Source organism: Oncorhynchus kisutch, unplaced genomic scaffold (genome assembly GCF_002021735.2).
Source record: "Oncorhynchus kisutch isolate 150728-3 unplaced genomic scaffold, Okis_V2 scaffold1470, whole genome shotgun sequence".
Lineage (NCBI taxonomy): Eukaryota > Metazoa > Chordata > Actinopteri > Salmoniformes > Salmonidae > Oncorhynchus > Oncorhynchus kisutch.
In genome coordinates, this window is record NW_022263415.1 from 44118 (window position 1) to 57436 (window position 13319).

General features: G+C 42.3%; 1 protein-coding gene across 1 annotated transcript; it reads right to left on the minus strand.

The window, feature by feature from the left end:
- Positions 1-9328: 9328 nt before the first annotated feature.
- LOC116366452 (L-rhamnose-binding lectin CSL3) lies at positions 9329-12411 on the minus strand. Its single transcript, XM_031818541.1, has 8 exons — positions 12322-12411; positions 11903-11947; positions 11627-11762; positions 11382-11500; positions 10200-10244; positions 9964-10099; positions 9779-9886; positions 9329-9530 (listed from the first exon to the last, which is right to left on the minus strand). The coding sequence occupies exons 1-7, from the start codon at positions 12350-12352 to the stop codon at positions 9781-9783; spliced, it is 618 nt and encodes a 205-aa protein (XP_031674401.1). The 5' UTR covers positions 12353-12411; the 3' UTR covers positions 9329-9530; positions 9779-9780.
- Positions 12412-13319: the final 908 nt, after the last annotated feature.

The following is a 13319-nucleotide window of genomic DNA, read 5'->3' on the forward strand; positions in this document are numbered from 1 at the left end:
GCTACATAAGTTCTGTTATACTCACAGACAAGATTCAAACCGTTTTAAAAACTTCAGAGTGTTTTCTATCCAAATCTACTAATACTATGCATATCTTATATTCCTGGCATGAATAGCAGGAAGTTGAAATTGGGCACGCTATTTATCCAAATGCTGCCCCCTTAATCTACCCATTCTGCCCAATTTTTTAAATGTTTAAAATGTTTAAAATGTTTAAAATGTTTTACAGTGAAAACACAACATATATTTATGTTAGATCACCACCAAATCCAAAAAAACACACAGCCATTTTTCCCAGCCAAAGATAGAGTCACAAAAGCAGAATTAGAGATCAAATTAATCACTAACCTTTGATAATCTTCATCAGATGACACTCATATGACATCATGTTACACAATACATTTATGTTTTGTTCGATAATATGCATATTTATATCCACAAATCTCAGTTTACATTGACGCCATGTTCAGAAATGCCTCCAAAATATCTGGAGTAATTACAGAGAGCTATGCCAGATAACAGAAATACTCATCATAAACTTTGACGAAAGATACATGTTTTACATATAATTAAAGATACACTGGTTCTTAACGCAACCGCTGTATCAGAATTTATTTAAACGTTACGAAAAAGCATACCATGCAATAATCTAAAACGGCGCTAAGACGTAAATATATTTCTCCGCCATGTTGAAGTCAAGAGAAATACGAAATTACATCATAAATTTATTTTATTTATTTTACCTTTATTTAACCAGGTAGGCAAGTTGAGAACAAGTTCTCATTTACAATTGCGACCTGGCCAAGATAAAGCAAAGCAGTTCGACAGATAAAACGACACAGAGTTACACATGGAGTAAAAACAAACATACAGTCAATAATGCAGTATAAACAAGTCTATATACAATGTGAGCAAATGAGGTGAGAAGGGAGGTAAAGGCAAAAAAGGCCATGATGGCAAAGTAAATACAATATAGCAAGTAAAATACTGGAATGGTAGTTTTGCAATGGAAGAATGTGCAAAGTAGAAATAAAAAAATAATGGGGTGCAAAGGAGCAAAATAAATAAATAAATAAAAATTAAATACAGTTGGGAAAGAGGTAGTTGTTTGGGCTAAATTATAGGTGGGCTATGTACAGGTGCAGTAATCTGTGAGCTGCTCTGACAGTTGGTGCTTAAAGCTAGTGAGGGAGATAAGTGTTTCCAGTTTCAGAGATTTTTGTAGTTCGTTCCAGTCATTGGCAGCAGAGAACTGGAAGGAGAGGCGGCCAAAGAAAGAATTGGTTTTGGGGGTGACTAGAGAGATATACCTGCTGGAGCGTGTGCTACAGGTGGGAGATGCTATGGTGACCAGCGAGCTGAGATAAGGGGGGACTTTACCTAGCAGGGTCTTGTAGATGACATGGAGCCAGTGGGTTTGGCGACGAGTATGAAGCGAGGGCCAGCCAACGAGAGCGTACAGGTCGCAATGGTGGGTAATATATGGGGCTTTGGTGATAAAACGGATTGCACTGTGATAGACTGCATCCAATTTGTTGAGTAGGGTATTGGAGGCTATTTTGTAAATGACATCGCCAAAGTCGAGGATTGGTAGGATGGTCAGTTTTACAAGGGTATGTTTGGCAGCATGAGTGAAGGATGCTTTGTTGCGAAATAGGAAGCCAATTCTAGATTTAACTTTGGATTGGAGATGTTTGATATGGGTCTGGAAGGAGAGTTTACAGTCTAACCAGACACCTAAGTATTTGTAGTTGTCCACGTATTCTAAGTCAGAGCCGTCCAGAGTAGTGATGTTGGACAGGCGGGTAGGTGCAGGTAGCGATCGGTTGAAGAGCATGCATTTAGTTTTACTTGTATTTAAGAGCAATTGGAGGCCACGGAAGGAGAGTTGTATGGCATTGAAGCTTGCCTGGAGGGTTGTTAACACAGTGTCCAAAGAAGGGCCGGAAGTATACAGAATGGTGTCGTCTGCGTAGAGGTGGATCAGGGACTCACCAGCAGCAAGAGCGACCTCATTGATGTATACAGAGAAGAGAGTCGGTCCAAGAATTGAACCCTGTGGCACCCCCATAGAGACTGCCAGAGGTCCGGACAGCAGACCCTCCGATTTGACACACTGAACTCTATCAGAGAAGTAGTTGGTGAACCAGGCGAGGCAATCATTTGAGAAACCAAGGCTGTCGAGTCTGCCGATGAGGATATGGTGATTGACAGAGTCGAAAGCCTTGGCCAGATCAATGAATACGGCTGCACAGTAATGTTTCTTATCGATGGCGGTTAAGATATCGTTTAGGACCTTGAGCGTGGCTGAGGTGCACCCATGACCAGCTCTGAAACCAGATTGCATAGCAGAGAAGGTATGGTGAGATTCGAAATGGTCGGTAATCTGTTTGTTGACTTGGCTTTCGAAGACCTTAGAAAGGCACGGTAGGATAGATATAGGTCTGTAGCAGTTTGGGTCAAGAATGTCCCCCCCTTTGAAGAGGGGGATGACCGCAGCTGCTTTCCAATCTTTGGGAATCTCAGACGACACGAAAGAGAGGTTGAACAGGCTAGTAATAGGGGTGGCAACAATTTCGGCAGATAATTTTAGAAAGAAAGGGTCCAGATTGTCTAGCCCGGCTGATTTGTAGGGGTCCAGATTTTGCAGCTCTTTCAGAACATCAGCTGAATGGATTTGGGAGAAGGAGAAATGGGGAAGGCTTGGGCGAGTTGCTGTTGGGGGTGCAGTGCTGTTGTCCGGGGTAGGAGTAGCCAGGTGGAAAGCATGGCCAGCCGTAGAAAAATGCTTATTGAAATTCTCAATTATGGTGGATTTATCAGTGGTGACAGTGTTTCCTATCTTCAGTGCAGTGGGCAGCTGGGAGGAGGTGTTCTTATTCTCCATGGACTTTACAGTGTCCCAGAACTTTTTTGAGTTAGTGTTGCAGGAAGCAAATTTCTGCTTGAAAAAGCTAGCCTTGGCTTTTCTAACTGCCTGTGTATAATGATTTCTAGCTTCCCTGAACAGCTGCATATCACGGGGGCTGTTCGATGCTAATGCAGAACGCCATAGGATGTTTTTGTGTTGGTTAAGGGCAGTCAGGTCTGGGGAGAACCAAGGGCTATATCTGTTCCTGGTTCTAAATTTCTTGAATGGGGCATGTTTATTTAAGATGGTTAGGAAGGCATTTAAAAAAAATATCCAGGCATCCTCTACTGACGGGATGAGATCAATATCCTTCCAGGATACCCCGGCCAGGTCGATTAGAAAGGCCTGCTCGCAGAAGTGTTTCAGGGAGCGTTTTACAGTGATGAGTGGAGGTCGTTTGACCGCTGACCCATTACGGATGCAGGCAATGAGACAGTGATCGCTGAGATCTTGGTTGAAGACAGCAGAGGTGTATTTAGAGGGGAAGTTGGTTAGGATGATATCTATGAGGGTGCCCGTGTTTAAGGTTTTGGGGAGGTACCTGGTAGGTTCATTGATTATTTGTGTGAGATTGAGGGCATCAAGTTTAGATTGTAGGATGGCTGGGGTGTTAAGCATGTTCCAGTTTAGGTCGCCTAGCAGCACGAACTCTGAAGATAGATGGGGGGCAATCAGTTCACATATGGTGTCCAGAGCACAGCTGGGGGCAGAGGGTGGTCTATAGCAGGCGGCAACGGTGAGAGACTTGTTTTTAGAGAGGTGGATTTTTAAAAGTAGAAGTTCAAATTGTTTGGGTACAGACCTGGATAGTAGGACAGAACTCTGCAGGCTATCTTTGCAGTAGATTGCAACACCGCCCCCTTTGGCAGTTCTATCTTGTCTGAAAATGTTGTAGTTTGGAATTAAAATGTCTGAGTTTTTGGTGGTCTTCCTAAGCCAGGATTCAGACACAGCTAGAACATCCGGGTTGGCAGAGTGTGCTAAAGCAGTGAATAGAACAAACTTAGGGAGGAGGCTTCTAATGTTAACATGCATGAAACCAAGGCTATTACGGTTACAGAAGTCGTCAAAAGAGAGCGCCTGGGGAATAGGAGTGGAGCTAGGCACTGCAGGGCCTGGATTCACCTCTACATCGCCAGAGGAACATAGGAGGAGTAGAATAAGGGTACGGCTAAAAGCTATGAGAATTGGTCGTCTAGAACGTCTGGAACATAGAGTAAAAGGAGGTTTCTGGGGGCGATAAAATAGCATCAAGGTATAATGTACAGACAAATGTATGGTAGGATGTGAATACAGTGGAGGTAAACCTAGGTATTGAGTGATGAAGAGAGAGATATTGTCTCTAGAAACATCGTTGAAACCAGGAGATGTCATTGCATGTGTGGGTGGTGGAACTAATAGGTTGGATAAGGTATAGTGAGCAGGACTAGAGGCTCTACAGTGAAATAAGCCAATAAACACTAACCAGAACAGAAATGGACAAGACATATTGACATTAAGGATAGGCATGCTTAGTCGAGTGATCAAAAGGGTCCGGTGAGTGGAGAGGTTGGTTGGTGATTTAGACAGCTAGCCAGGGCATCGGTAGCAAGCTAGCATAGGATGGAGGTCTGTTAGCCACCCCTTACGTTCCGTCAGTAGATTAGTGGGGTTCCGTGTGGTAGAGGGGATGAATCCAAATCACACAACAACAACAAAAATAAAAACAATAGATATAGTTATAGAGGCCCAAGAAGAAAACCTAATAATAATAATTTAAAAAATAATAAAAAAATAATAAAAAATTGTCCGATTGTCTATTCAGATAGCAGCCGGTAAGACAGCTAACGGTTAGCAGGCCGCAGATGGGCGTTCAGGTAACGTCGCGACGGAGGAGCCAGCCGAATAACTCCTTCGGGTAGATAACGTCGGCAGTCCAGTTGTGAAGGCCCGGTGGGGCTCCGCGAAGGCAGTAAAACGGGTCCGGATAGGTGACTGCAGCCCAGGTGTGATTGATGGAACTCAGGAGTGATTGACGGAGCTTGCTAGCTCCGGAATAATTGATGTTTGCTCCGGAATCGACGAAGGCCGATAGTCACACGGATAGCAGCTAGCTAGATGTGAGATCCGGGTATGAATGTCCAGAGAGCAGTCGAAATCCAGGGACATGGAGAGAAAAATTGGTCCGGTATGTTCCGTTCCGAGCCGCGCTGCGCCGTACAGAACTGGCGATAGATTTTCGAGCTAAAGGATAGCTGATGACCACAAACCGTGGTTAGCTGAATATTAACGATTTGCCAGTAAAGGAGCTAACTAGCTTCTGAACTAGCTTCTGGATTAGCTTCTGGCTAGTTTCAGGCTAGCTTCTTGGAGGATTACAGATCTGAGGTAAATAATACTTTTTTATAAATATACATTGGTGAGGCGGGTTGCAGGAGAGTGTTTTGAAGATGAGTTGATGGAAAATAAAAATAAAATGTATGTGAAAAAGTTGTAAATATATATATATACAGGACACGACAAGACGAGGACAAAAGACGTCTGAACTGCTATGCCACCTTGGAGACAACAATGATGTGGAAATAGTAAATAGTTCCTTACCTTTGATGATCTTTCATCAGAATGCAGTGCAAGGAGTCCTAGTTCCACAATAAATCGTTGTTTTTTTCCATAATGTCCATTACTAAAATTATATTTTAAAGGAGGAAGCTAAGTGATCAAAAGATGGCGCAGACAGAGACGGTCGCCTCGCTTCAAGTCATTTGGAAATTAAGCAGTAATTGGTGGTCGAAATTAGGGCACAAGTTTCCTTCCAGAGAGACATCAGACATTGTAACATTCTATGTTTTACGGAAACATTCCTCACTCGGGATATGTTGTCAGACGATACAGCCATCGGGTTTCTTCATGCGTCGTGCCCACAGAAAAAACATCTCTCTGGTAAGTGGAAGGGCTGGGGTTTAATAACATACAGTAACTCAAGTCCTTTTGTTCACCTGACCTAGAAATCCTTACAATCAAATGCCGACTGCATTATCTCCCAAGACAATTCTCTTTTGTCTAATTTGAGAACAAGAAAACCAAAATTTTACTAGCACATTGACTTTCGTACCTGATCGAACAAAACACTCGACTACTGCTAATCCAACTTCCGCAATGCATACAAGGCCCTTCCCCGCCCTCCTTTTGGCAAATCCAAGCACGACTCCATCTTGCTCATCTTCCTATAGGCAGCAACTCAAGCAGGATGTACCCGTGACTAAAACCATTCAATGCTGGTCTGACCCATTCACGCTTCAGATTGTTTTGATCACATGGACTGGAAAATGTTCCGGGAAGCCTCAGACAATAAAATCAATTTATACGCCGACTCTGTGTGTGGATTTATTAGGATGTGCATTGGAGAGGTTGTACCCACTGTGACTATTAAAACCTACCCCAACCAGAAACTGTGGATAGAAGGCAGCATTCGCGCAAAACTGAAAGTGCAAACCACCGCATTCAACCATGGAAAGAGGTCGAGAATAAAGCTGAATATAAACAGTATAGTTATTCCCTCCGCAAGGCAATCAAACAAGCAGAATGTCAGTATAGGGACAAAATGGAGTCGCAATTCAATGACCCAGACAAGCGACCTATGTGGCAGGATCTACAGGTAATTACGGACTACAAATATATTCATAAAATGCCTGGATGTTTACAATTTCGGTGATTCTCTTAGAAATGGGTAAAAGTACTGTATAGCAACCCCAGGTGTAAAATAGTAAATAGCGGCTACTTCTCAGAGTGTTTTGAATTGTCAAGAAGATTTGCTAGCTATTAAATCATATCAAATAGCAACATTAGAGGATTATAAATCCAAGGCTTAAAAAAAAAGGTGGTGTCCATGTATGCCGATGATTCAAGTTTTATATTTAATCTGCTAGCTAGATCCCTGCAATGTCTCATTGAAGATCTAGATAACTTTTCTGGACTCTCTGGACTAAATCCTAATTATGATAAGTGTACAATATTATGTATTTGATCGTTAAAAAAATACAACTGGTACAAAACTATGCAGTTCATATTTAAAATGGGCTGACGGTGAAGTAGCATAAAAAAACAATATTAAATCAGCCCTACACAATGAATTTCAATAGAAAACCGACAATATCCTGCAACAATGTAGAGGTAAATATCTGTCTATTTATGGAAAATCTGCCCTGATTAACTCCTTAGTCATATCTCAGTTTACTCACTTACTTATGGCTCTGCCTACTCCTGATGACTTGTTTTTCAAATCGTATGAGTAAAAAATATTTAGCTTTATCTGGGATGCTAAACCAGACAAGAAACAGTGTGCCTATCTATATTTATACATTTGTATATTTGTATTTAAACTGGTAAGTTGTCTGAGAACACATACTCATTTACAGCAACAACCTGGGGAATAGTTACAGGGTAGAAGAGGGGGGATGAATGAGCCAATTATAAACCGGGGATGATTAGGTGGCCATGATGGTATGAAGGACAGATTGGGAATTTAGCCAGGACACTGTGGTTAACACCCCTACTCTTGCGATCAGTGCCATGGGATCTTTATTGACCACCGAGAGTCAGGACACCCATTTAACGTCCCATCCAAAAGACGGCACCCTACTGCCTTTTGTCATTGGGATATGTTTTAGACAAGAGGAAAGGGTGCCTCCTACTGACCCTCCAACACCACTTCCAGAAGCATCTGTTCTCCCATCCAGGGACTTACCAGGACCAACGCTGCTTAGCTTCAGAAGCAAACCAGCAGTGGGATGATGGGTGGTATGCAGGACTAGCTGGCTATATAATGAATATACATTGGGTGTTGTGAGATTATTCAATATAAAAGCACTAAACATCTCTAGAATCTTCACTTATTCAAAAGTTTCATTTGAACCCTAAATGGTTTTCAAGTAAAATACTAAGAAAAGCGAATTCACTGTTTAAATAGCCTTTTGCCTGTGTATGGATTTCGATGTCTCATTTTTGATTGACTGCAAATGATACCTTTTTCAAAGTCTCTCTTTTTCAAACAAGCATTGCAGAGCTGGCTACAATTTTAATTTCATCCCCCTGAAAAGATAGAACAAATATTATGGCTGAATATAAATGTGCTGGGTTATGAAAGACCTGTATTTATGGGAAACAGGTTTGAAAAAGGGTATTTTGTATTTAAATGATATTCGAATGGTTGACTTGTCTTTCATGGAGTTATCAGAATTATTTGGAAAGGTCTACTCAGTCCAAGATTATAACCAATTGATTACAGCATTACCCCAAAAATGGAGGCAGGTGGCAGCAAGAGGAGGTAGGGAAGTGGTCTGTCTGCCCAATATAAATTATCAGAACTTGCAGAGGAATACAAATTGCATACCAGTTTCATTTGAGGACCAGGATGTTATGTCATTTAGACTGCAAAATAGTTGGGAAGCGATATTTGATTTACCGATTCCATGGGACAGGGTTTATGAGTTGATTCAAGACTTGTGCTTTTCAGCTAATGCAGATTTTGTTGAGTACAGAATCAATTGACCATTTATTTTAGTATTTCCCGCAAGTAGCTTCTCAGGAATGTTTGAAAATGCAAAACATTGATCTAAAATTGACACTAAATACCCTTTTGGAGATCTGGAGAGCAAGTCAAATATTATAATACTATTATAGTTTCTCAACCTGTAGTCTATTCAATAGAAATTGTATGTTAATCACAGCATAGTTGAAATATGCTGCGTAGTGTCTGGCCAGCAGAGACAGGTGGGATGGGCTAAGGGAAGCTGAGGTTTGGGATGTGGAATTGGAGATAAGGGGAAGGGGGAGTGGAGTTCCTGGGCAAAGGATATACAGATGTCAAATTAATTCCAAATACAAATACATTTGAATGACACTGAGGGGCTTTGTTGATACAGTTGAGGCTGATGCCATGCAGGTGTTTGTACAAATGCATACACTCATTCAAATGCTCATAGATGGACATGGTTCCATACATCGTTGGCCTTGCTGTTATATTGGCCTGTATGTTTCTCATTCATTGGTGGTGCATGGAATTCAATGTATTTCTCAGGGTGGAATCTGATGCTTGAGGGGCAGCTCTTGGAGGGCTGTATCGGTCAGGTCCCCATTTGACAGTGGGAGATCTGTCGACGTGCCGTTGACCCTTTGTGTCTCTGGCTAAGAGGCTGTTAGATGACTAATGTGATGTGGTTGGGCAGCTTCCCTGTAAGTATGTTTATTACCAGATGAAATAGTCAAACTGAATCTACACAGAAAGGGAACATTTGGTTCATGAGCCAACCACTTAACGAGCAAGGTTTGTAGAGTCTACACATTGTATTAAAATGTTTACCTATCCAGGCCTGCTTTGTGACCAGATTAGCTGTTGATGCATACGAATTAGGACCAGTAAGAGAGAATAAAGGACACATGTTCAGTAATATTGGTGTGACATTTATTAATGTACAAGAGGCAACTAGTATCGTCTTCCTGCCGCTTCGTTTAATTCAGCCACAGTTCAGAAATTGTTTAAGAAATGCTTCAGCACAATGTACACGGGTTGGAGGAAAACAGCACGACCTGATGAAGATATCCCAGAAGCCTTGTACATCTTCAGGTTCCCCAGGAAGATATCCTGCAAGACAAAATCGTCAGCAGGGTAGCCTAGTGGTTAGAGAGTTGGACTAGTAACCGAAAGGTTGCAAGTACAAATCATGAGCTGACAATGTACAAATATTTCGTTCTGCCCCTGAACAGGCAGTCAACCCACTGTTCCTAGGCCATCATTGAAATTAAGAATTTGTTCTTAACTGCCATGCTAAATAAAGGTAAAATACAACACGAATTCTAGTTCCCAGTCATGTGCACCTATACAAAACTCACATTCAGTCACAGGTGTAAGCCACATCCAAGTACTTATAGGTTCCGACACAGGGGTCACCGAACACAGAGTTGGATACCTTGACGATACACTGGCGCTTTCCATCACACCTGTGTGTCAACAGGTAGAGGTTAACACCACAGCCAATGACTTCCTACAGCTAAATGCACACTGAAGGTTTCAGTACCTTTCTGCCATTTTGCTGGTGGTGGATTGGCTGAGGCAGTTGGTGTTTTTGAGTTGTTGATGTGGGCGCCCAATGGAACACACATCGTGTTGACGACGACCATAGTTGGCACGCTGAATACGGATCTCACCTCGATCTGAGGAAGAGAAAGGACAAACCTTGGTGTTGGTGTGGGCTAGTGACTAATATACACGGCACCACATGATTAAACTGTACGGTAGTGTTGACCAGCTTACCACATAGTAGTTGAGAATCAGAGCCTTCACATATGATGCTGCTTACTGCAAAGACAACACAGGAGTTACACCACTGGCCAGACAAATTAAGACATACATTAGCCTGGTGAAGTGTTAGTGATGCGCACTGACAGGGAATGTTGATTTCAGGTGCATTTTTCTAAAAGTCATTATAAACTCGTTAGCATGAACCAAAGTACAAAAAGTTAGGCGCGTCATCTTCCACCGTTACCTTTTAGTTTCACTTCCTTATGAGCAGTTCTCGAAATGCTAACATTTTAAGCAAACTGGCTGGCTAGACCTAAACTGTTGAAAAAATAAAGTCGACCCGCTACACCCAATCTGTGCCATCTGTCAGATTGGCTATAAACCCTGCAAAACTGTAGGAGTTGCGCTAGCTAGTTACCGTTCACGTCAATTTAACAAGGAACAGCAGCAGCATATGAGACAAGTCAAAAAAGTTACTGCAAAAAGGGTCAATGCAGATAGTCATTCAGCAGTTAAGGCTTGGGGGAAGTAGAAGCCTTTCAGGGTCCTGTTGGTTCCAGACTTGGTGCAGCCGTACCATTTGTTATGGAGTAGCAGAGACCAGTATAACTTGGGGGGTGCGAGTCTTTGACAATGTAGAGCCTGCCGACACAGGTGGTGTCGAAATCCTGATGCAGGGAGCGCGGCCTCTGATGTACTGGGCCGTACGCGATACCCTCTGTAGCACCTTGTGGTCAGATGCCATACCTAGTGGTGATGCAGCCAGTCAAAAAGCTCTCAATGGTGTAGAATTCAGAATCGGAGGGCTGACACCAATCCTTTTAGCCTCCTGGCAGGGAAGGGCTCAGCCCTCCATTTCCTGTAGTCCACTACCAGTTCCTTCGGCATCTTGGCACCACACTGCCAGGTCTCTGACCTCCCTATAGGCTACTCAAACTAAACAAGTTGCATATCCACAGCTTGCTAGGGTTAGTTAGCAGTTGAGGGTGGTTTACACTTGGAGAAACAAAAGTTAACAAGCTGGTACCATAGGGGAACCAACCCATTATATTCCTTTTCTAGCAATCAGCTGAGCTTACTTTTTTACAAGATTAAAAGTGGGTAGGAGAATTAAACAATGTCCCAACATGACACAGTCATACCAACACTAAATATTAAATACTAAATATTATTAGCACACATTCAGAGACTGACTTGTTTCTTGCTGTTGGACACAGGAGTATTTGGTGTCCAGGTACTTATAAGTCCCGACACAGGGGTCTCCAAAAACGAAATTGGATGCAGGGACAATACACTCGCTCTTCCCACCGCATCTGTGTGTTTCAAAGACATGTTGAGGTCATGAGTTCATACAGGTAAACACAACAGGTTCCAGCACATTTCTGCCATCTTGCTGGTGGTTGTTTACACTACAGCCAAGGAGTTACAGGTTCTAGTACCTTTCTGCCATCTTGCTGGTGGAGGATTGGCTGAGGCAGTTGGTGTCGGTGAGTTGGTTATCAGGGCGCCCAATAGAACAAACATCGTGTTGACGACGACCGTAGTTCGCACGCTTGATATGGATCTTACCTCCATCTGAGGGAGATGGAGAACAGTGAGGCACGAAGGAGAGCCAAGTATGGGTCTCTATGGTGTGGGCTAGTGACGCTAATCTACAGTATAAACGATCATAGGTGGTCGGTGAGTATACTGTTCAGCAGTGTGGACTAGCTTACCACATTGCAGTAAAGCATCAGAGCCTTCACACGTGATGCTGATTGCTGCCAGGACAAATAAACAGGAATTACACACCACTCACATTAGCTTGGTTAAGTAGTATCATCATTATTACATACAGTACCTCCATCTGTTAGTGTGCAGCAGCTGTAGCCAGCACTGAAACAACATCACACAGCTAGTTCAGCAACATTCAACATCATATGCACTTGGACCATGAAGCTACAACTCAGCATTGGTCTCTATACGCAAGTTCAGCATTTGGTCTCATATTCCATGCTTTGAATACCTTTTTGCCCAAAAGGAACTGAATGTCCCTCAAATCATATTACATGTACTTCTTTTCACTCACAAATACAAACATTGTCATATATATTTAAATTCTAATCTGCATCAGATACAGATTTTGTATACTCACATGTGACCACCGTCAGTCTCAAAATGCACATGATGCCAGGTACAGGAGTGGTACTAACAGAGAAAATGCAACTGATGATAACAAGATCCAATACACCTGGTATTTATGTTATGTGACATGTTCTTAATTTACCCAGGTGTATCTATTTGTCTCCAGGTGCACCTCATTGCATTAGGGGCCTGCGTTTGGTGGTCAAAACCTGGCTATTGAGTCAGTCTCATGGAGTTAGATAGAGGACTCTAGATGGGATGAAATCCATGTTGGCATGAACATTGCCACTGAGGGCTTCCAACAAAGTAGCCATCTAGGTGGAGCTTCTCAAATCAAATCAAATCAAAATTTATTTGTCACATAAACATGGTTAGCAGATGTTAATGCCGAGTGTAGCGAAATGCTTGTGCTTCTAGTTCCGACAATGCAGTAATAACCAACAAGTAATCTAACTAACAACTCCAAACTACTGTCATATACACAGTGTAAGGGGATAAAAGATATGTACATAAGGATATATGAATGAGTGGATGGTACAGAGCAGCATAGGCAAGATACAGTAGATGGTATCGAGTACAGTAATATACATATGAGGTGAGTATGTAAACAAAGTGGCATAGTTAAAGTGGCTAGTGATTACATGTATTACATAAGGATACAGTCGACGATATAGAGTACAGTATATGCGTAGTGCATATAGATGATAATAGGGGTAAGTAACATTAAATAAGGTAGCATTGTTTAAGAGTGGCTAGTGATATATTTACAATCATTTCCCATCAATTCCCATTATTAAAGTGGCTGGAGTTGAGTCAGTGTCATTGACAGTGGTGTTGGCAGCAGCCACTCAATGTTAGTGTGGCTGTTTAACGTCCTGATGGCCTTAAGATAGAAAGCTGTTTTTCAAGTACTTTCGGTCCCAGCTTTGATGCACCTGTACTGACCTCGCCTTCTGGATGACAGCGGGGTGAACAGGCAGTGGCTCCGGGTGTTGATGTCCTTGAGAT